The sequence below is a fragment of the Dermacentor andersoni genome, chromosome 2, assembly GCF_023375885.2.
Source record: "Dermacentor andersoni chromosome 2, qqDerAnde1_hic_scaffold, whole genome shotgun sequence".
NCBI classification, from domain to species: domain Eukaryota; kingdom Metazoa; phylum Arthropoda; class Arachnida; order Ixodida; family Ixodidae; genus Dermacentor; species Dermacentor andersoni.
In genome coordinates this window covers 135128118-135151953 of record NC_092815.1, presented here as the reverse complement: position 1 = coordinate 135151953, position 23836 = coordinate 135128118, and the positions used below count along the sequence as shown (strand labels likewise).

Genomic DNA, 23836 nt, shown 5'->3' with positions numbered 1-23836 from the left:
TAAATTTTAATAAGACGCGTCCCCTACGTGTACCCTAAGCGACTATACATATAATGAGCCAGATATACTTCTCTGGAGTAATATGTTTTTCAAGAATTCTCCAGAATACCTGCCTTGGTCCTGTGCAGAACCTAAAGCTATAAATGGAGCTAGAAGTGATAGGCGTTAAGTTGAATATTGCTCCTATAGTGCCCTCGCCAGACAAAATGCAAACTGCAGCGCTAGTCTACATTCAGCAGTATGCGAACGGTACTTTCAGAAATTATTTTGGTGCGTGTGATAAACGTAAGCGCCGTGAGGGTCCTGTAGTCCAGCGTATCGCATTTGTCGCATTAGCATGGAAAAATTGTGCCTTCGCTCTATTCAGCTATAGGGTAGGCTCACCGTTGTAAATTTTCGGCGCGAGGTCACGCATTACCATAATCCGTCCTTGCCGCAGAATCAATCTCCCGTGCTTCTGCTATTACATAGGCCGGTCCAGCAACATTGTGTTTACGGAGAGATACATTGAAACTTCTCAAGTCTTCTGTAGGGCATAGATCAAGTTAGACTCTGGTTTTGCAATAAAATTTAGGATGATACATGGTGTTGAAGGTCGGGCCATCTCGTAAAACTGTCCCATAATGTCATCGTAAGGCATACGACGGTTCCAGAATAACTTTTTCGGACAATGTACGTGAAACATTAAAGGCTGAAAAATGTTCATTACTGACCGAATGACGACGATATTACTAGACGAAAACTGTAAAACACTACAAGGACACTTTGTGAACCTTCCGAGTTGATGCTTCCATGATGTCAGCCCTGTATGTTGTCACATCCTTGCCGATACTAGAGTAATTTACGTTCACACCCTTCGCTTTCGCCAAAGCAGAGCATTGAAGGACTCTGGCCAAAGCAAGATGTCGCTCCGGGCTTCTTTCTGATACGAGCACTCTTATTCTTATTCAAGGCTGTGGAAGTTCGGCTCAATCTGAAGGACGCTGACTTAACTAAACGGACGGTTCATGTTAAGCCTCTTCCTTTTCTTTTTTGCATGGGTTCGGCGGGCAACCAACCAAGCACTTGCACACTGTTCGGCATATCCGAACATTCGGTTTAACCGGGTTCGTCTTAAGAGAACTCTGCTACGAGAATTAGTAAAAAGAACTTAATTTCTCAGCTCGCCCCTTTCCTTTCGCTGTCCACTGATGCGGAACCGTGGCTATCACTTGGCTCAAGTAAGTTATCATGGCCGTATTGCCCCCACAAGAAGCTAGTCGGCCAATAACTTGACGAAGGACAAACGCCACGGTGACCTTAGCGGGACGGCACAGGCACCCGCAGACGCACCTCGTGTTCCGGAGAGGGCCCTCCCTTGTAGCAGCGGTGGCAGCCGCCGACGCCTCGTCTGTGTTGGTGGCGGCGCGCATCTCACCGGCACGGCGGCCGGCGTCCTACGCGAGGAGGGTCGGCGGCTGCGGCGGTCGGATGGCGGCGGCGGCGGTGGCGTCGTCGCCGCTCTGGCAGTCGTCGTCTGCTGGCACGGAGGAGGAAGAGGAGGAAGGCGGCAGCCGGTGCTATGAGCAGAGTGTTCTGTGCCGGCCGCGGGTCCGGCCCGCCGCCCACCACACTGTCACCACCGTCACCACCGCGGTCACCGAGAGCGCACAGCTCGGTTGCTGCGTCCGCCCCCCACCACTGGCCCCACCAACACCACCAACACCGTCGGCGGCGGCTACCGACCCCGTGGGGCCGGCAGCCACCGTCGTGGTCGAGACCGAAGAAGAGTCCAAGGCTGTGGCGAAATGGTCGCCGTAACCGTCCGGGCTGCACGGCCGGTCGTCCATGAACGACACGTTCACGTGGCACGGCTCGTAGCAGTCCCCCGGCGGCCCGTACGACGAGTTGCTGATTGACGGTAGGTCCGGGATGTTGGGGTCTGCGCAGGGAGGAAAAAGGGGGGAGCATTTATCAAAAACGTCCCGCACCAGACAGCGTCATTGCACTAAATGGCAAGGCATGATTCGTGTCATTATAATCATCATTATCATCATGATCATCAGCATCAAAACCAGCAGCACAAAGAAAAGCAGCACTTCAGATGGCCCCATTAACCGAAGGTCTCCGTGCGCTAGTATCTGGATCATCATAAACCTCTATAGGAAGTCTACACCAGGCGTTCCTTTCCTGTAGGATGTCTTCGAATAGTACCTGTTGAGATCGAACACGCAGAATGCATTTTTGTTATTGGCCTCTGCTAGAAGCTGTTGCCTGAGGTGGAAGGTTCGATGATGTCGGTATTATGGCACGGACCTGTGGACTGCACGCGGGTGTTCGCTCCTTATTCCGCTCCTGCTCCTCTTCCTTTTCCACCGGCAGCGGAACGGGCGGTCACTTAGCTATCGCTAAACCGCGGAAGGGCCAGAGGTCAGTTTTTATCGAACCTCTGTTGGCGGGAACTGAGCTCTCGCTTCTCATTTCCAGCACGGTGCGGCCACGAGAGAGAGCGTACATAGAGGATACCTCTTCGGACCAACCTCTCGTCTGAAGGCTCCTTTTGGTAATAGCTCGGACTCTGTCTACAGTGTTTTCCACATACGGTGAGGGCGTGTCTCACTTCGCTCCTTCCCAACCACTAAGCTGAAAAGCGGTGCCTAGTGCTCGTAATGTGGTCATAATGCAGTGATCCTACCACACCGGGTAGTACTCATCGAAGCCTTGCGCTAACGGACATTGCTCTATGTTCTCGCGACCCGGCCCTTCGGCCACTGCGAGTGTACGCAGCATGACCAAGGGGAGCATTCATTTGCGATGGCTTACACCGGAGCGCCTCAGACCTGCAGCGACGTGCTGGCGGCGGTGCCTAATTTATATGCACGCGCCTTTGGTGCGTGGGTCATCACGTGCCGCGCGGTAAATGCGCCTGCGCAGTGTCGTCTGTCGCGGGAAGTTTGAGTGCAATTCAGCTTCTTTTTCGTTAAATTGGACACTACTGTGTATCCTGCGGCGCGCCAACACTTACGCGACGATAGCTTACGTGGTCAGAAGCCGTGGTCGATTATACTGCGAGTAGTGTAGTCATCATAAGTGCTGAAGTGTCAATAAGTTTTACTATTAAATGATTAAATTTCGAAAGGATACAGAGACTAAATGATGTGTGCCTGACATGAGGACCACGATTGAAGCGGTTTTAAAAGAGCAAGCCGCTGCGGAGATGGTTCCGACACTTCCGGGCTTCGATTCCGAAACTGGCGCCCAAAATAGCGTCACACACGCCGCCTACGTGATGCTTGAAGCTGTCGTGACGCGATGCAGCTCACTGCAATTGAGTACAGTGCCGAGAAGTACAATCCGTAGTCGCCAACTTGCACCGAGGGGGATGGTCGGTCGTCGACAGATGCACGTCTGTGTTTCCGTACACTTGTGTGTGTGACGCGCACATGGTGTGTGAATCCATTCGCTTATGATAGTGAAGCGGGGCTCCGAAAAAAACCGTCATCAAGAGAGAGTCGTATGAGGGTGTCGTAAAGGCGCATAGAAGCCCACGCAAAAGAAAGTGCCAGCGTAGATTCTGCACACAGGCACACGGACGGAGGAGCGTGGGCGGAAAGCGTAAGGACATGTTCAGAAGTTGCAAGTGGCGACAGGACTGGCTTGTTATAAATTACAATGTGCCTATGGCACAGCTACGTAAGGAGACACAATTAATCAATTAGAAACAGTTCTTAAAGTTCCACGGCGTGCTCGCGACGTTATTACCGCTGTCAGTTACTTTATACGCTCCGGTTCATGTACGAGCACAGAAGCGCAGTAAACTGTGGCGCTTTCCACGCGAGCCCGTTTCTTCAAGCTAACCGCTTTAACGGGGCGAAGTCAGGCGCGTTAAATATAACGAGCCAGCGGGGAAGGGGGGGGGGGGCTCCGTTCGGAGCCTGATATAACCACCGTCTTCAACGCTAGCCTCCAAATACACTGAATAGAAGGCACATCGCGCGAGCTGAACGCGGAGGAGCCGTGCATGAATACCCTTTTTTCCAGTGACTCGAGACTTGATCAGGAGAGATCGAGGACCAGGGCTCGCTGTTATATAGCGTTGCAGCCGGCCGCCTCGTCCTGTGTACCCTGCAGTCTTTACCTTTGCCCGAGCTGTGATTAATGGAGAGACGGGACGCAGCAAAAGAAGATGAGGAGAGGAGGGTCCGCCGCTCTGCGGAGGGCGAGCGGCCGGAAAGAAAAGAAGACGACGGCGAAGAGGTTGCCTCGCTCCACTAGCTCTATCGCGCGCGCACGCGCGCCAGTCGCTGCTCCCCCCCCCCCCCCTTTCTATATACACGGTGTATTTATATCGCCGCTGCAGCGGCAGAAGAGGAGCGATCTATATACACAGTACGCGCGCGCGCGCCCTCCCCGCGAACACACGCACGGACACACGTAGGAAAGCAAGCAAGAGCAACCGCCCACCCACACACACAAAAAAGTAGAAGCAGGCACGGCGGGCAGCGACGAGAAAGCGAAGAAGAAGACGCAAAAAATACAAAGAGAAAGAAAGGATAAAGAGAAGATGCCAGACGAAGAAGAGATCGCTCCGTAGTGGTGGTGGTGGTATTGGTGCCGCGGACGAGGCGGGCGGTGGTCAGGGGGGAAAGAGGTATAAAGCACAGAGGTTGTCGAAACAACCTAGCGGATCAACGAGTCTCCTCTTCCTCGTCTTCCCCACCTTTACTCGTGCCTTTCTCCTTCCGTCGCTTACCGCACGAAAGGGATCGCCGCCGGCCGCGACGGCAAACCAATGCCACGTCGAGGAACAGCGCTTGCACCTCCGAGGAGAGCAGAGCTGTGGCGGGTATCGTGTCGTTCTTTCGCTTCGCCTTCGTCTGGCCGTGTGTGCGTCTGTGTCTGTGCGTGTGTGTGCGCGCGCGTGCAGAGACTACGCCTGGCTCTCTCCTTTATTTTCCGCGGGCTTCTGTGTGCGTTTACTGGGCTTTCTCATATGACTCTCTCCTTCGTGCGCTTTCGTTCTCTCCTTACTTTTTTGTGTGTGTTTGTTTCATTCATTCGTACGCGGACGTATAGTAAGAACGTGTGCGAGGAGAGTGTTGGCGGCGGCCTGATTAGATCGGCACGGTCGCCCAGCGGCTGTGTGGGGTGTTTCGATGAGGAGCACGGTTACGGGGCTTCAAGCATCAGCTCCACCATCGCGCTCTTCCGAACGAATTCGTTTTTTTTTCAGCTCTCGGTTGCTTATTTTGACGCGATTCCAGTTTCTGCACCTGAAATGCTTGCACGAAAATCATTACTACTTGTAAAATGGAGAGTTTTCTAGCGTGTGAATGCTTAAAACTTTAAAAAAGGAAAGAAAAAGAAATGGTGGTCAGGCCATGCATAATCGACTTTCCTTTCGGACGAAGCAATTGTGGCCTTCCTCAGAGCCATAGACTTTTCACTCCTGCTATGTGTAATTACGTCGGAATGTGACGAGCGAACGCCCAATAGCTGGTTTCAAAGCATGGCGCATTCAGAAACGTACATTTTAGAGCCTGTATTCAGCCCCTGTCGTACATTCAGGCGAAACTGGAAACAAAAGGTTTGATTCTTTACAAAGTGGACCCTCATCTCAAATACAAACCGGATCCAGAAATGTCGAAAAGTGCCGAGACACTCAATTATCGACTGCGCCCTGGGACAGCATTCACCAAACATTTTTTTATATCGCATAAAACGGGCTTCTTCACCGGTTTGCGAATGTGGCAACGGCGATGAGCATGTTCGCCATCTACTCCTCGAATGCCCCGTATAGAAACATAGGCGACAGCTAGAGCAAGAGAAACATAGGCGACTCCATTGATCCTCACCGACCTTTCTCACTCACATAATCGGTGGGCCCATGGCCATAAAAAATAGCACAACGAAGAGCATTGAACTCACACGAACATGTTTACGATGACACGGGCACCCTTGACAAGTATTAGATAACTCACTGAATAGTGCCCACTGCTTATGTGCTTACCACAGTTTACATCAAGGCCGCTTGTGAGTGCTTGTGACTTTGTTTACGAACTCATTGTGGTGCGACTTGCCTTTGAGTTTTGTATTTTTATATGTTCGCGGGTATTAAGGACTGTGTGCTGAGGATTTCTGGCACTATGACGTGGTCTCTTTTCATTTTATTACTGCACATATTTTTTTCGTGTTGTTTCTGCTATGCGAAAGGAGTAGCTTTCACCATTACAGGGTGACATCTTCTCTTTCTTTTCATTTCAATATATATATATATATATATATATATATATATATATATATATATATATATATATATATATATATATATATATATATATATATATATATATATATACATATATATATGCGGTCACCCATGAACATGACAAGCAAGCTATTTCCTTCAGTGCGCATGTGCGCACTCTTTCTGTCACATATTCCCTCTCCCCTTATCTTTTCTTTATATTTCCGAGCGTGAATAAACCCGGCGTTCTTGGGCTGGAACGACTGTCTCGTTCACTACGGGAGGGGCGTTGCCTCCACCCGTCAACCATCGTAACAATATATATATATATAGTTTTCATTCCTCCGCGCGGTCGCGCGTTCATTTTTCATGCGTGCGCGGTAGTTTATATCTCTTGCATGGCCACAGGCGTGATTCTTTGATTATCGAACCCCCGGAATTCTCGGAAATGAGTTGAGCTCACAGGTAGTGCGTTGCTATCGGGCAGTGTTTTCCTTTGTCGAACCACGCTGCACGTATCAATCAATCAATCAATCAATCAATCAATCAATCAATCAATCAATCAATCAATCAATCAATCAATCAATCAATCAATCAATCAATCAATCAATCAATCAATCAATCAATCAATCAATCAATCGGTCGATCACGAGCTTTGACGAAAGCGCGCAAAATGTGAAAAAAAAGAAGAAAAGACCACTACACGCCTGCGCGTATGGATAGCAGTGCTGTCAATCGTGTATCAAAAGAACGAAGCCCACATACCTGTCGGAAGCCGACCAGCGTGTTTTCACCCGTGTTCGGCGGTCGCTTATCATTGTGGACTGCAACTGATTTTGATCTTCACGATGACCTTGTGCGGGGGACGCCGTGACTGATGGCTTTCTTTCTTTCGCAATTGGCATGCACGCTTCGTTCTCTGTAAACCCGATTGAGAGCACGGCAATCCAGACGCGCAAGCGCGCAGTGTCTTAATTTATTTTTTCGTATTTCGCGGTCTTTTTATTTTTTTGAACAAGGAGTAAGAACCACGTAAAATTTCACGTCTTGGAATCGACTTTATTGATTATTTCTGAACACGCTCGGAAGCTTTTCAAGTGTTACTTATGCCCTCAAACAAATATTTAAAAATTTTGCCTAATAAACCTAAGTAATTAGCTTGCTAATCACACTGCGAAAATAGTCTGCGTAACTAAAGAAGACTACGAAAATATGTCGTTGGTCCTTTCGTTTTACTGTGCATAAATTTATTTATGAAGTTTGATTCTAGTCCCGCGAAACGTCCATTATAAGGGGATCCGGCTGTGTTGTTCGCGGCTCGAAGCACGCAATTTTTCTTGCAATATGTTTAATTGCAAAATTAGTCGAGATTATTCAATTAATTTCGCAAGTCCCGAAGCTAAGGAAATACATCCAACCAGAAGGTTGTAAAACGCTCTGGCAAGCGTCCTGAGTCAGTAGCTAGTTACTTCCGGTATATTGCGCAATAACCTTTTTCCGCGTTAAAATGAAAGACCGCAAAAAATAAAAAGACCCGCCTGACCAGACGTTTGCGCGCTGCAGTCGCAGTGTTCTAACGCTTGTCGCGCAAGAATGAACAATAACCTACAGTGCGCTGCTGCTGATCAAGTGACAGTGTTACAGTGACGTTACATATGTCAACAGTGACGTTACATATGTTACACTTGTATAGACCCATTCCTCTGCTATTTGATGCTGCCGCAGCAATGTCTGTATGCATGCTTTGTTGTCAACGTGAAACTTACGTCACAAAGACAAAGCTGAGCGAGAATTCATGTCTACCTTGAAAATGTTGCAATGAACGCGTCGTGTGAGTTGCTTCTGTGGATGCTATGACTTCGATTCCCATGGTCTTCGGCTTCGCGTTCGGGTCACCATGCTCACTTCAGTAGTTTTATACCTTACATTGTTTGAAGCAGCTGGCACACCAGCTACATAATATACTTCAGCGCTGGACGTTTAGTAGTTTGCAGTTGTCAACACTGCATACAGCTGAACCAAACTGAACTTTGGTTATCGGTGAGACTTTAAGTGACTGGCTCTGATAAAGTAAACATTGACAATGCTAACGCGAGCTCTCGCATTAGTAGAACGGCCTCTAGGTTAGCATCGATTGGTTTCCGCCACATCGGCGTCGTCTGTGTGCGACAGTGCCGCTTTGAAGTCGCGTTTAAAGCCTAAGAAGCAAAAAGAACGCGGGAGCGGAGCTAGTTTTGTGTGATTTTGTTGTCTAATTGGATTTTAAAAAATGAGTACATGTATACGTTGAAAAGGGGAAGCTTCTTCGTAGCTTTTTAACTCAATGTTGTTGCGAAAGGCAGAATAACGATTGAAGAAAAGTTGCACAGAAGCCCAGAGATACTGCGAATGTTTCGTAGGCTGGGCACTTTGATTCTTCATAGGCCGGCAAACTAAAGAATTCGTTAACTGTGATTCAAAAATATCCTATCCAACTGATTTTTTTCCTAAAATTGACGACGTATGGCGAACATGAATCAATGTAGCGGGAAATGTCCGAAGTCATTCTCTCTATGTGTGACAGCGTCGCCGATTACGCTGCAGCATCGCACGAAAAGAACTGCGCAGAAACCATCGACGATGATTGTCACTGTAAACGAATAGCCGAATGCTTACAGAAAGTTTCCAGGCGTATATTTGTAGAACACTGAACCATCAGAAAACTTGGCGTTAACCGGCGCGTCAGAAGCGGAAGTAGAAGTGCCTGTACAAATAAGCCAATATGTCGCATGAATGTTGTCTCCAGAAGCGCGAGGGCCGGCGTGGAAGGCGGCTGTCATCCTTCTCTTCCGCAGCCGCCGCAGAGGGAGAGGGCGGAGGAAGTATAGAGGTGCGCTGTCTATCCCGGGCGCTCGACCCCGTCACGTAAGCGGTCAGATGCCCTCCACAGCTCTCCAAAATCGCACGTGCGTCTTGGAGAAAAATAACAGTGAAAGCGCGCCCCAACTTGAGTGCGCGAGAACAGGCGGCCCTTGCATCGATGGCGAAAGTCCGACCACCGTCAACAACCAACCATAAAAAAACAGGCGGAGGAGCCTTCGCTTTGGAATTCCAGGTCTCAGCAAACTCTTGAGGAGAGGGCTACGCAAAGAACGCTGACAGACTGAAGCGAGCCCCCACTCCGATTTTTACTACACAGTCTTCAACGGTTCCACTGGTATCTACCCTGGATTTAACCCAATATATATATACATATATCCAAACATTCGCTTCGACGTTTCTACTCCCCTGCCGGCGACAATTTCTTGAAACCAAATATACGAGAATACCTTCCGGTGATGGTCTTTATAGATATTAACGAATTTTACGATAATTCGCGTGCACCAGTGCACCCTCCTCTACGCTTTAGAGGTTCCTTGTAAGCTCCAGAGTTTCTTGCAATTTCATTTAATTGCAGACATATGGATGTTAACAGATACGCTAAATAATACTAACAAGCGTCTACAACGATGTACTCGCAATATACAAACTTTAAACCGGCTGCGTCAATCTTACTGCCTGTGCAAAGTCTCTGAAAGCCACCCGTGAACAAACACTGAAGATCGGACAGACGGATTAACGACGCGCTCATGACGTTGTCATATTGCGAAGTAACACGAAGAAGTGAAACGCAGCAATAGATTGAAACTGATAGTACTCCATGCTCGGGCAGTCTGCGCGCGCCGTTCATCTCATCCTCCTAGGCGTTTGTAAGGTGCTAGACAAAATACTATCTTACATACAGGATCAAACGCACTACAAGAGTGACCAGTCAGGTGCAAGCCACTTCGCTCAGAGTGTTAAGTGGTCCAGTTCAAGTTCGGTCAGTCGGGCTAAATTACCGGTGTTCACCGCTGAGCAAATCATCGGCCGCATCACTGCGGCACGGCACTCTAGGCCTAAAAGCGTCGAGGCCTCCCGAGGTCTTCTGATTGCGACGACTCTTGGACACACACGCCTGCACGCACGCACGCACGCACGCACGCACGCACGCACGCACGCACGCACGCACGCACGCACGCACGCACGCACGCACGCACGCACGCACGCACGCACGCACGCACGCACGCACGCACGCACGCACGCACGCACGCGCGCACGCACGCACACACACACACACAAACACACACACACACACACACACACACACACACACACACACACACACACACACACACACACACACACACACACACACACACACACACACACACACACACACACACACACACGCACACACACACACACACGCACACACACACACTTGCCAGAGAATTTGGAGGAAGGCCGGCGTGGGCAATCGTCACCAGGTCGGCGGCAGCGCCGAACAACGCCAAGGCAAACAAGAGAGCCTCGTCCGGCGATCCCGACAATCTTTCGCGTCGCCGCCCAGGCGACGTCGAGACCGCGCCGAGCAGACAGGGCGAAAGGGAATCGTGAAAATGGGAGGGAAGCGAAAACAAGATGGGACCCAGGGTAATAGCAGAGGAAATGGAGATCGCCGGAAGGACGCTCCGAGGTGTGTGTGTTTGATCGAGGCTATCGAGAAAACAAAGGACTGATCGAGGGTGTTGGCAGTGACAGCAGGGTAGGACATGTTCGCGAAAAAAATATACAAAAGAAAAGAGAGAGGGAGAACGGTGGGACACTACGCTGAAGCACTTTCTCGTGCAGAAGCCGCCATCGCATCGCAGGGCATTGTCGAGTTCTGTCTTCTTCCTTTTTTTGTGTTTTTCATTGTGTCCTGAACTTCTGAGACATTTTGTGTGCGCTAAGAAGAAAACTGACTTGGTGACGTTTCTTAATTGTGTGGCTTTGCTTACTTCAAAACCGCTCAGGCTTTTATTGGAATATTTCTTTCTTTTCATTTTTTTTTGTAAAGTGCCTTAGCTGGACCATAGAGCTTCATACTAATATTTATTGAAGGCAGTCTGTTTCAGCGCAAAGTCTGCTTGGAAAAATGACTGACGTATACGAACGAAAATAGGTGGGCTGCGAAGTCATAAGGTACTTCCTTCGAAACAATGCTGACTCGCAGTGGAGTAAAAATAACAAGGAACTGATTAGTAATCATTGCGCTAGCTTATTGGAAAGCGCCGGAGAAAAGGGATCCCAACCTAAAGTCAAAGATGCAGAAGCGGTATTCTGAATTGACGCCATCGAAAGGAAGTACGTTATGGAACCATCTAGACCAACAGAAAGTGAAATCACAATTGAAATGTTTTACGATAATTCAGAAAGGGGCAGTGCCTTACTGTTCTAATCAAGATCAGGGCGTCTGAATATGCAGAGCTACGGGAGAAAATCTTCAGATCAAGATGATTTGTGATAGAACTGTATTGGAAGAAGAACAACAACAAAGAAACCACACACACACACACACACACACACACACACACACACACACACACACACACACACACACACACACACACACACACACACACACACACACACACACACACACACACACACACACACACACACACACACACACACACACACACACACACACACACACACACACCGTTTAGTGCCTCGCTAAGCAATGTAAAAATTATAATTGAGAATTTTAAATGGTCCGCCCAACTGTTCCAAAACGTTCCGTTTTCACCTTTGATAAAGAGATGAAAACAGAAAAAAGTGAGAGGGAGAGTCGAGTTTCATTTTGCAGGTGGACGTACGCTATGTGCGTTAAATGTTGCAACGAAGCCCGGCCGTGGGGGCACTAAAACAACTAAGCGACGCGCTAATGCAACGCATTAACATTAGGTGCTCAGCGGCCATTAGCAAGTGAAACGTTTATTGCTCCCTTTCTTTCTTCGTCTTGAGCTGCGAAGATAACACCAGAAATTGCATAAGGGAAGTGCGCGATATTAGAAATGCAACGGTCTTGATAATGGTACGCATTTTGATTTCGTTCATTGAAGTAATTGAAACCACGGAAGCGTGCAGGTAGAGCGGGCGAAAACGGAAAAAAAGATGGAAACGTGAAAAGGTACCAGTACAAGAAGAGAAACGTTTGAAGAGGGGCTAAGAGTCATCACGGCGGGTAGAAGGTAGCGTTTCAAGTGTTTGGAGTGTATATAAAAAAAGTGTTTCAGGACAGTGGAGTCTACATAATAACCACTTCTCTTTTTAAGAAGGTATTGATAGCCGTGACAGACGTCAGTAAATACGCAATAATTACTGATCAACTAAGTATTATCTAAGGCTTCCTATAGTTAACTTCTTAGTCATTAATTGCAATATGGCTCACGTTTAGACTGTGGAATCACGGCCTGTAATCGCACGAGGAATGTATATTTAGTACGTTTCCCGAGACTAGCATCAGTTTCGAGATGAGCTTCACTAATTTTTTTTCTCAGTGTTCTCTGGTGTTTCACTATGTTTTATCCCGCATTGCGCCAAGGAGATAACTTAGGAAAGTATAAGCGCAAAAGACAATGCATTTCTCCGCAAGGTTGGAAGGAACCATCTTCAGTACTGCAAATGCAATATGTACAATAAGGTGCTTTACAAGAAATTATTTGGTAATCAGAATATTTACCTAATCAGCGATTACTGTTTACTGAACTCTCCGCTTTTATCAATGCAATGTCGAAATGAGGCGTTATCGCCAATCGTACTGCCGTAAAAAAAAAAGACAAAAAGGTGAGATTTTCTAGTTTTTTAATCGCATATGGTATGAACGATAAAGACTAATGCAAATTCGATAGTTTTAACCGCTGTAAATGAGACGCAAAGTTTTGACGCCGTTGCAATGACGAACATTGGGGATGAACGTCTACAGTCACAGACTGTTCGCGCAAAAACGTGACATTAGCGTCCTGATAAATCTGCCGTGCATGGCTCTAATTCCTTCTACAGCATCGGCTTCTCATTGCAGCGCTGCCATTCTATGCCAGTTTCTCGTAGTAGCCTCTACTAATGTATACAACTATCGCAATAAAATGGGCAACTCTTTCATGTGCACTCAATGCAGATGTAAAGAGGCTATTGCCACTGTTCGCACTTCGACGAACAACGCCCGACTATTCAATGTGCATTGAGAAGAGTGGACGATTGTACGTTTACCGAATCAAAGGTCCTGGGAACCTGGCCTCACAGATGATGAGCCCAGAAAGCCACACGAGCTCTTTTACAGTGCCTGAAGGTGACAGACTTCAGCGCCCAGCTACAGAGTCATTTTGCCTCGTTTGCTGCGCGCGATTGATCAGAACTTCACTCTTCTCCCCCTCCCTCTCTCTCTTTCACTCTCCCCCCATGTTTAGGCAGCAAACTGAACTTTTATCTGCCTGTCTTTCTGTAAAGCGTGCTTTGTCTGTTAGACAGAACTGTGCTGCAACAAAGCTAACTTCAAAATTTACGGTGAACTGTTTTTACGGGACGGAAATTTCCCACCAACAGGCGACAAGTCATAGCTGTAGCTTCAGAGGTTCATGTGATTTCATCATTCACATATTCAAAGTATAAAGTACCTTAAATAAATCCTAGTTACCTTGCGGTCAAAAATGTGGTCAGGTGATGATTTTCTTGCATAAATGTCACGCTTGATTGTTTTCTCTGACGAAACAAGATAAGACCATAACGGCATGATTACCAGCAAACAAATCCTCATAAAATATGTAGGATTTTTTTTTTACCCTACCTCCACTAGATACTTGCAACGAAAAACACACAGACTTATTGAGCTATGATAACCATAGACCACGAGGGGTCATTGGAGATCGTAGGGAGAGGCCTTCGTCCTGCGGTAGAAATAATAATAATAATAATAATAATAATAATAATAATAATAATAATAATAATAATAATAATAATAATAATAATAATAATAATAATAATAATAATAATAATAATAACTATTATTATTATTATTATTATTATTATTATTATTATTATTATTATTATTATTATGAGACCATGAGGTTCAAATAGGCGTGACTTATAGCGCACATTTTTGTTTCGAGAGCTCGTAGACCAAAAGGGTGAACTGAAAAAAAAAGATAAAAAAACGAGCTTTAGGTAGAGTAAGTAGCAAACCACTTTCCAAGGAAGCCTCACTTTGTGGTGTCATGAACATCTAATCGAGTGTATTTGCGTTATATTACTCGCGTGGCGTCATAGACCAGATCACGTATTCGCAACAACAACAACAAAAAAGTTAGCATGAACTGCCCATAAAGAACAAGCGCCAGCCGATCCTGATCATGGGCATAATATTAACGAGGGCGGCCGGCCAACGGCGAAAATCGCGTACGAACAAGAAGCTTTGCGAATTCGACTCCTGATTTTTGAAATCATCTAAGAGCACGACTGTATCAAACGCGTTTGCTGGTGGAGCCGATGTGTGTGCCTGTGTTTACGTCTTCACCAAGCATTCTGTCGGAAGAAGCCGTTTCATCCTCATCAATTGATTTCTTCGCAAAACACATTGGAAATATCCTAGTTTGTAAGTAATATACTTTACTTTGTGTCTTTGTTATATTAAGCGGTTTATGCTGTTACCTCTTGGTGTTATTAAATTTAATTTATGGTCCCTTTTTGTGTTTCAATGTACGATTTTCCATGTACAATATATGTGATGTATAATTGTTCGTATTCCTCTCCTGCTATAGCCCTGTGTAAGGGCTGGCAGTATCTCTAAATAAAAATAAAAAAATACATAAATGCAGTAAGCCACATCCAATACACATTCTAGCTAGAGAAACGTTTTTATTCGTCCGTCACATGAACGATAAACAACAGCAAGCGTATAATAGGACATTCTCCGACATCTTATATATATATATATATAAGTTCTGTTTATGTAGCGCGTTTTATACTTCGTTTCAGTCATTACGTGACAACTATCATCCCGTCTCTATCAGCATTATCAAGCCGAAAGTAAAAGCGAAAGTATCAAAAATGACATTCAGTTCAGTTCTCTTTTGTACAAGCAGACGATAACATTCGTGTGAAAACACTCTGACATCTATACTTTTTCCAGCAATATACAAGTTGTTTGTACGCTCAGGTTGAACATCCATACATGCTGTGTTCAGGTTAGTGCAATATCCAATCATTATTTACCATTTATTACCAATTATTAGCTTACCAGTGGACGAAAGATTTAATTATCTTGTAACTGATTGTGGTAGTGACGCTACCAAGATCTGATATCAGTAGCCTTCTTTATTTCTTCTCTTCAGAAGAAAGTGTCAATTGGCTTGGCTTTTGAAATTTATTGCTGTGTCCTAACCCTACTACTACTTTGAACCTTTTACTTTACGGCGTACCTCAACATCTACAGGCGCTGCAGGTTCATCTAAAAGAGTTCGAACGGTGCAAACCATTTTCACCAGATTGCTACTTTGTTCCTCCTTAATTCCTTTTATTTAAACGTTAGTGCTTGTTGAATACTGTTAACTTAGATTTAGTTATTGTCATATAATACCCTGTTTTATTACATTGTCTCACTCATTCTTAATTGCTTCGCTAGCTCTTTGTTCTTTTCACTTCATGTTTTCTTTTCATGTACGCCTTTTCTGCACGCACCGAATCGTTTTTCCAAGATTGCGTTTATTTTGCTATTGGATACTTTCACTTTCTTTTTAAACTATTCTACCAAATCTTTAAAGCGAGTATTGAAGCTCCACGGTTAAAGATCGTACTTAGAAAATTAACAACAAAGCAAATAGTTCTAATAAAACATATCAAAATCTATTCAAAATATGTTGAAGACATCTCGACAGAAGGGCCACGGATCAACTAAAGCAAGCCATTGAGAAATATTGGGGAGTGTCTGTCCGGCTTGATTGCACGTTACTGCAACGATTTCCTTTTCTCCGTTTGAGCTTTCAATCAGTGCCGATGATACGGGACACATCGCAGTTTAGCTAGTGCTGTAGTTGTTGATAATCCAGCTGAAAGTCAAGCGAGCACTGTATTAGGCTCTCGCCTAGTCAGTGGGCACTCATTACCTGTTCTTGCTTTGTCCGAACACAAAGACTGCGCAAGGAAAAATATACCTGAAGGAGTCAAGGTGCGGACAAACCAAGTTAGCGACTATACGAGCCTGTGCTCGTGGGTAACCTGTTCCACAAGCCACACATCCAGTTTGCGCATTAAGCGTGCTCTGTTGTGTTCATTCTAGTATACGCCACGTGGAAACCCGCGATGAAATAAACAGCATAAAAATATACACTAGTATCACCAGGCCTGTAAGGAAGCTGGCTTGCCATTATACTCCCGCGCTGCCTGTACTTTTGGCTCGGAATCACGACGCGCGTGGCCATTTGGGCTCGCCAGAGTAACTTTTGCGCGGCTATCTGTCGTTCCGGGAAGCCGTATCGCGTTCGGTGGCTCAGCATGGGCGCCTACGGCAAAGGAGGCACGGCGTGCGCGGAACAATGGCAGGTTGCGTGCTCGAGCGGCCGGTGGCGGCGCCCGTTTCGGCGTTCGCACTCGCGGCTGGTGCAGAAGGCGAGGGCGACAACGTCGGCCTCGCGTGGCGTGATGTGTTGCTGCTGCTGGTTTGCCGCTGCGGCTGCGCGTGCAAGGGGGTACAAGGAGGGTTGGGTGGGGGGGGGGAGCGGGCAACGTCGGCGACGCCATCGTATACGCCGCCGTGTCTCGCCTTTTGTGCCGCGCGCCTAGCCGTTGCTTCCGGCACTTGTGAGGAAGGGAGCGCGCTCTTATATGTACTCGCGACACGATGGGCGTGTCTCACTGTTTTCGCGCCTGGAAGCCAGGTGGCGGTGCGTGTCGTCGTTGTCTAGGGAGCATACATGCCAGCGCTGTAGTCTCGCATGTAGACTCCCTATCGTTCGTGCCATATCGAAAGCCTGCGCTTGTTACTTTAGAGTGAACAAAATGAAATTGAAGAAAAAATGAAGACGCAAGTAAGAGAACCGAACAACAGGAACGTGGGCTTAGTAGAAAATTATGAAGTTTACAGTGGCTGCTTGCTTAGCATCTTTGACATTTACCTTCGTTCTCCTTTATAAGTCGAATGCATGGCTACCAGCCACGGAAGTGTAACGCAGTGCGATTGCTTCGAAATGAAAAAAAAAGAAGGCTACTGTGCAATATTATGTGAATGCACATTTGAACTGAAGCCGTCGTCTCTGTGTATATTGGCCGTATATCCACGCCAGGTCTCCCTCTTGTTATTTCTGTTTTGTTGTTCTTGATGTAATCTTTTTTTTTCTTCGAGCGAACCAAGGTCCGGACCACAGCAATAACAGCATTAACAACGAGAACATCAAGGTCTCCAAGGAACACAGGAACCGCAATGTGCCAAGATTCAGACTACAACAAGGCCCATTACATCGTCAGGGTCATAAACCGGGCGGACGGCACCGAGCCCGAAGTTTGTTCCCGACCGTTACGTCACGTGCTGCGCAGTTTAATTGACGACTACCTTGCGTTTACTGCATTTGTAAGGAAGGCAACCCCTCTGGGAGACGAAACGTCATTAACCTTTCACTTTGTCAGCGACAAGAAGCCTTCGTATTTTTTTCATATTTATATAGGTTGCGTAAAAACTCCCCCTTTCTACAGGTGACACACGCAGTCCTACATACGACACATGCATCTGTGACAAGACACTCGCACACCTTCTTTGTGTCTACCCCTCTATAGTGACATGATCTATATATATATATATATATATATAGTGACATGATCACTTCTTGATAAGCTGGACAATTGTGCATTATCAAAACAAGAGTTAGGCCAGTACTCTCAAAGGAACTCCACGCAGAAGTCTATGTCTGCGGTGCTGAAGCTCATGAGGCCCACGGGCCTACATAACTGAGAGAATTGCTTGCTGCTGCTGCTAACACTTCACTGTGTACGCAATTTATACGGTTTGTGCTCCGCTCTCTTTCTCTTTTTATCTAATTGCCTTTACCCCTCGTGTAGGTTGGGAAACGAGAAATACTTCTCGTTAATTTCCCTGCCTTTATTCATAGTTTGTCTATCTTTCTCTCCCAATCTATATTTAGAAGGGTTTTAGTGTGCGCGACACGCCAGCAGCTTCTCCTCACCTAAAGAAACGCTCACGGCTTCGCTTTAACCGCCACGCTGTTTCCGTATGCCGGAGGTTCTCAAGCACGAGAAATCGAAACCATCTTGTAAATTGCGTACGCTGACGTTCCTTTTGCCTAGTTGTCACCCACCGCAGTGGATCAGTGGATATTGGCCATCTGGAGCTGAGCACGCACTCATAACAGAGGACTAAATGGATAGACTACGTAGTTAAGGTGTCCACAGCCAACAACCATAAGTGGCCGAAATTGTTATGTACCACTTCACGAATTCCTTATTGCTAACTCTGCCGATCACGAGGCTGTAAAGCGCCATCAGTTTTTGATAGTGCTTAGTTATCTGTAGCAAGCCACACACTGAGTCACGGCTCGCGGGATACCGCTGCAGAAAAAAAAAAAAAGAAAGCAAGCACTGGACATTTCGCAGTCTGTGCTCATCGAATGCTACCACAACGAGCGAAAAGCCAATAATCGCATCAAGCTATTCACGAGAGAGATAGAAGAAAATAAGAGAAATAAAACATCACTATGTGCAGCTGCTGGCTCGTCTCGTTTCCTTTCGTTTTCCGAGTGCTCCGATCTCTCGGTGACACAGCGCGAAGGAAGAACTCCGTGCTGGGCGCAAACGATCCCTTTTCTGCTCTCTCGCGTGTGCCAGATGAGAGACCATCTGGGTCCTTTAACAACATGTCCGAAATGTCTGCGCGGCCGTAGCAGTCGGCTAACAAAATGAGACGAGCGCGAAGAGTCGGCGACCAACGACAACAAGGATAAAGCGAACGTGTGAAAGGATAAAAAGAAAAAAGAAAGAATGGAAAGAAAACGCAGAAGTCAGCGCGCAAAGAAGAACGGGACCCGCTTGAAGCAGGAGATCACGACGGTCCAGACAGCACGGAAAACGATGCCAAAGGAACAAAAGGAGCAGAAACGCGGCGGTGGTGATCGAGACAACAGGAACGTGAAAGGGAGGAGAGGTGGACTGAGGTGACACGGCGGAGCGGAGGACGTCAACGGCGGTGACGGTGGTGGCTACCGCTTCGCCGGCCCGCCCGGCATGAAAATGACTTCGGGAACCAGGACGGCGAGACAGAATAAAAAGAAAGAAAGAGTGAGGACAACTAGCTTGACTAAGGAACGCCATCTTAGAGGGGGAGCGCGAGATGGAGTTGAAACAAAGATAAAGCGAGGCAGTGGAGGAACAGGAGGAAACGTTTGTGGAGCGAAGGAATGGACAGACGTTAGGAGAAAGCGGGCTTTGCGCGAGATAAAAAGAAGAGCAAAAAACGAGCCATCGGTCTTGCGCGAAGAAACAAATGTTTTTGCGCTTTTCAATCCTCCCACCAGGCCCTGTATTCGACGGCGGCGATGTTCCCGGCCGGTGTTTCATTTCTTCTGTTACTCCCGAGATGTTTTACCCCCCCACCCTTACTTCCTCCTCAGTTTTCCTTCAACTGCTCTCTTTCACTCCTTTCGTACCGCCCCTCCCCCAGCTTCCTGCGTGGACCTCGGTGCGTCGTCGTATTTTATATCAACCCCGTTCTTCATGTTCTCCCGTCGTCGTCGTGCTCTCCTTTTGCGTTCTTCCGCGGAAGCGAATGGCGAGAAACGACAAGGACGTTGTCATGTGGACGCAGGACGTTTGCATATACTTGTATCTTACAGATCTGTCCATGTGTTTACGCGCGCCTTTGTGCATTCTTTTATGTGCTCTCCTTTTTATTTTTTTCAAGGTGATAAGGTAAGCTAGAATGCCCTCGCAGTTCGCTCTTTCATTCCGGCTCTCACAATAACACGCCGTCTCACTTCGGACGCGCACTACCGAAATAGTTGTGCACAGTAGAGCCAAAGCCGGAGTGCATTTGTCCCGATCACAGGGGAAATTCGATTACATTTGAGTGGAAAATACTTGCTCACATCTGTTTGCATTCAGTTGCTTTCCATTCGAGTTTAACATCACTGGGAGAGCTTCGGATTAACTCAATTAGACACTCTCGGTCAATTTTCTTTTCTTTTCTTTTTTCTCGTCAACTGTTGCTATGCGTTCTAATAAGTCACGTGCGAATTGTTAAACCAGGTTCCCCGCGTCTGTTGGGGTGAAGGACCGAGCATCCTTACTTGGCGCCTGTCAGCGCTGTCACGTGTTCCCTTCTAGCTCCGCTCGGGCAACGCTGCACCGAACTACGAAGAGAATGCGGAGGGCACGCGTGCGCGGCGTTGTTTCTTATTCCTCCGTTGGGCCGCTGCTTGAGCTCGGGCCAGCGTTCTTCTTTCTCCACAGTTTCTCCGAAAAACGCGCGCCGTCGACGTCCGGTTCGCGCGCGTGAGCGCCATTCTCGGCTGTTACTTTTCTTTTTTTTTTCCGTCCAGTCATGTCTTTCTCTTTTCTTTGTAGTGCCTCTCGCTCGCGCTGTTGCTTCAAATGGCGGCGAGGGTGCGAGCGGCTAGCGGTCGCTTTCCAATCCCCCCCCCCCATCCTCCTTTCCCATATGCCTGTACGAGCTCGTGCCGTTTTGCATTCACATAGACACCGAACGAATCCTCAATCCCTTCCGCGTTTTCACGACAACGCGCGCTTGCTTGCGGTCATTTGTTTGTTTGTTTGTTTGTTTGTTTGTTTGTTTGTTTGTTTGTTTGTCAATTCGGACTCGGCGTTTTTGCTTCTGTCGACGTCGGCGACGACGATGAGACACAGCGCGCTGCGGCGGAGGCTTCGCGCGCGTATTGAGCGCGACTGAGCGCGCGCGAAGAGCGTGGAAACGGGGGCTGGAAAGACGACGACGACGAGTAAATCGTGCGCACGAGGAGGCGGCAGGAGAGATAATACAGATCAATAAGTTAACAGGAAGCAAGAAATATGTATTACGTTTCCATTGAGAACCATGGCCAACTCCCCCCCCCCCCTCCCGCCCCCCAAGTCGCTACGTGCCATAATTTAGAAGGAGGAAGAAGAAGAAGAAGAAGAAGAAGAAGAAGAAGAAGAAGAAGAAGAAGAAAATATAATGTAGAGACACAGAAAAAAAAAGGACGCGAGGCTCTTATGGCTGCATGCGGCCGAAAACGCGATGGCGGCGAGAAACGTGAAGGAGAAGCCGCGTTTCACGCCCGAAGCGAGGGTGGCGCAGGCTCGGGAGGAAGAAAGTAGGGGGAGGGGCAGGCGTGGAGATTGCAGCAGGCGCGGACGGCCGTCTTTCGGCAACGCGGACGCGCAGCCGAATTCGAAGCGACGGGCCAGAATTCACGAGCTCAGCTCGGCGCGGAGACGACAGGCACTTGATGGCAGTGCGTGAAATAAGAGGCGTAGCAGGTCGGAGTTTCTTCTTATTTCTTGCATTCTTCTTTTTGGTTTCGGGCTGCTTGTTGGCATCGCAAAAGCCACTTCACGGTAAAGTCTTCGAGGCACCCTACACATCGCCCTACTTCCACTGTTCCCTCTGTTTTCTCGCCCATCTCACCTAATGATCATCTGAGACTTTCTTTTCCACAATGGGTGCATTGAAAAGTGTTCTGTTATTCATTTTCTCCACCCTGCTCCGTTTTTCCGCTTCGTATTCCTCGAAAAATGACAGCATCTTTTTTCATATACAAGTTCTCGTCTGTACTGGAATCGCGTTGGCTCGCCTATGTACTGATAAACAGATCCGGCGTTGCCGTCGATTCGCCACGCATTATATTGTCCCGTAGTAGTGACGGTGAATGATACCGCGTCACTACTAATAATACAAAACCAAGTTAGACTCAAAACAGAGCGATAGCGGCGAACACGGTCGGCGATCGTCGAAATCTGATCTGTGGGGCAAGCGCGTCGGCTTTTATACATGAGTTGTTGAAGGTTTCAGAAAAGCCGCTGGTGCCCGCGTGTCTTCCAGAAAGTTCTACACAATTCGCGTCACACATATGCGCAATCAGATTACAAAGGTTCAGTGACAACAGGCAGTGGATTCAACCCTCGATAACGATCGAGAAACTTCTGATATATGCAGGCGCGTCCTGCGCTGAGCGATAACACCCAACAAATATAAGCAAGTACACGTGTCAATGCCTCTTTCTTAAAAAGTAGCGTCCCGATGCTGCAAACAGGAGAGCGAGAAACAAAAGCACAGTACGTTATAAAAAAGTAACAAAACACGAAGAAACAAAGTATCAAAGTTCATTAGCGCTGGTAGAATGGCTTCAGGCGCACATGTACAATTTCAGGTCGCGAGCGCCACTGTGATTGTGAAACACCGTCTGGCACCATCCATAGTTCAGTGCGCCAATGCGTCGAATAATCTTGTAGAGTCCGAAACAGCATCGCAACAGTTTCTCACTCGGTCCTCGTTGGCGTATCGGGGTCAAAACCCAAACAGTCACCGGCCTGGTATTCCACGTAGCGTCATCGAAGATTGTAGTGCCGGCTGCCGGTCCTCTGCTGGTTCTTGATGGCGGGTCCACGGGAGCGCGCGACAGGCAGTCGGCATCAGTGCTTTCGTCCGGACTTGTTGATTACAAGGTTGTCATATTCTTGCAGTCTGAGATTCCACCACGCCAGGCGTCCTGAAGGATCCTTTAAATTCGCTAGCCTATACAACGCATGGTGGTCGCTGACGACTTCAAACAGCCTGCCATATAGCTAAGGGCGCAATCATCAGTATCATCATCATCATCATCATCATCATCATCATCATCATCATCATCCTGGTTACGCCCACTGCAGGGCAAAGGCCTCTCCCATACTTCTCCAACAACCCCGGTCATGTACTAATTGTGGCCATGTTGTCCCTGCAAACTTCTTAATCTCATCCGCCCACCTAACTTTCTGCCGTCCCCTGCTACGCTTCCCTTCCCTTGGAATCCAGTCCGTAACCCTTAATGACCATCGGTTATCTTCCCTCCTCATTACATGTCCTGCCCATGCCCATTTCTTTTTCTTGATGTCAACTAAGATGTCATTAACTCGCGTTTGTTCCCTCACCCAATCTGCTCTTTTCTTATCCCTTAACGTTACACCCATCATTCTTCTTTCCATAGCTCGTTGCGTCGTCCTCAATTTAAGTAGTACCCTTTTCGTAAGCCTCCAGGTTTCTTCCCCGTAGGTGAGTACTGGTAAGACACAGCTGTTATACACTTTTCTCTTGAGGGGTAATGGCAACCTGCTGTTCATGATCTGAGAATGCCTGCCAAACGCACCCCAGCCCATTCTTATTCTTCTGATTATTTCCGTCTCTTGATCCGGATCCGCCGTCACTACCTGCCCTAAGTAGATGTATGCCCTTACCACTTCCAGTGCCTCGCTATCTATTGTAAAGTGCTGTTCTCTTCCGAGACTGTTAAACATTACTTTAGTTTTCTGCAGATTAATTTTTAGACCTACTCTTCTGCTTTGCCTCTCCAGGTCAGTGAGCATGTATTGCAATTGGTCCACTGAGTTACTAAGCAAGGCAATATCATCAGCGAATCGCAAGTTACTAAGGTATTCCCCATTAATTTTTATCCCCAATTCTTCCGAATCCAGGTCTCTGAATACCTCCTGTAAACACGCTGTGAATAGCATTGGAGAGATCGTAACTCCCTGCCTGAG

The 23836-nt window shown here is 47.4% G+C and overlaps 1 protein-coding gene across 1 annotated transcript in view; it reads right to left on the bottom strand.

Annotated features, from left to right (window-relative positions):
• LOC126540683 (uncharacterized) overlaps positions 1 to 23836 on the bottom strand; it is a 206298-nt gene that overhangs the window by 15779 nt on the left and 166683 nt on the right. The window contains exon 3 of the mRNA XM_050187520.3: positions 1333 to 1921. Within this exon, the coding sequence (XP_050043477.2) occupies positions 1560 to 1921 (362 nt within the window). The 3' untranslated portion in view covers positions 1333 to 1559. The remainder of the gene's footprint in view (positions 1 to 1332; positions 1922 to 23836) is intronic.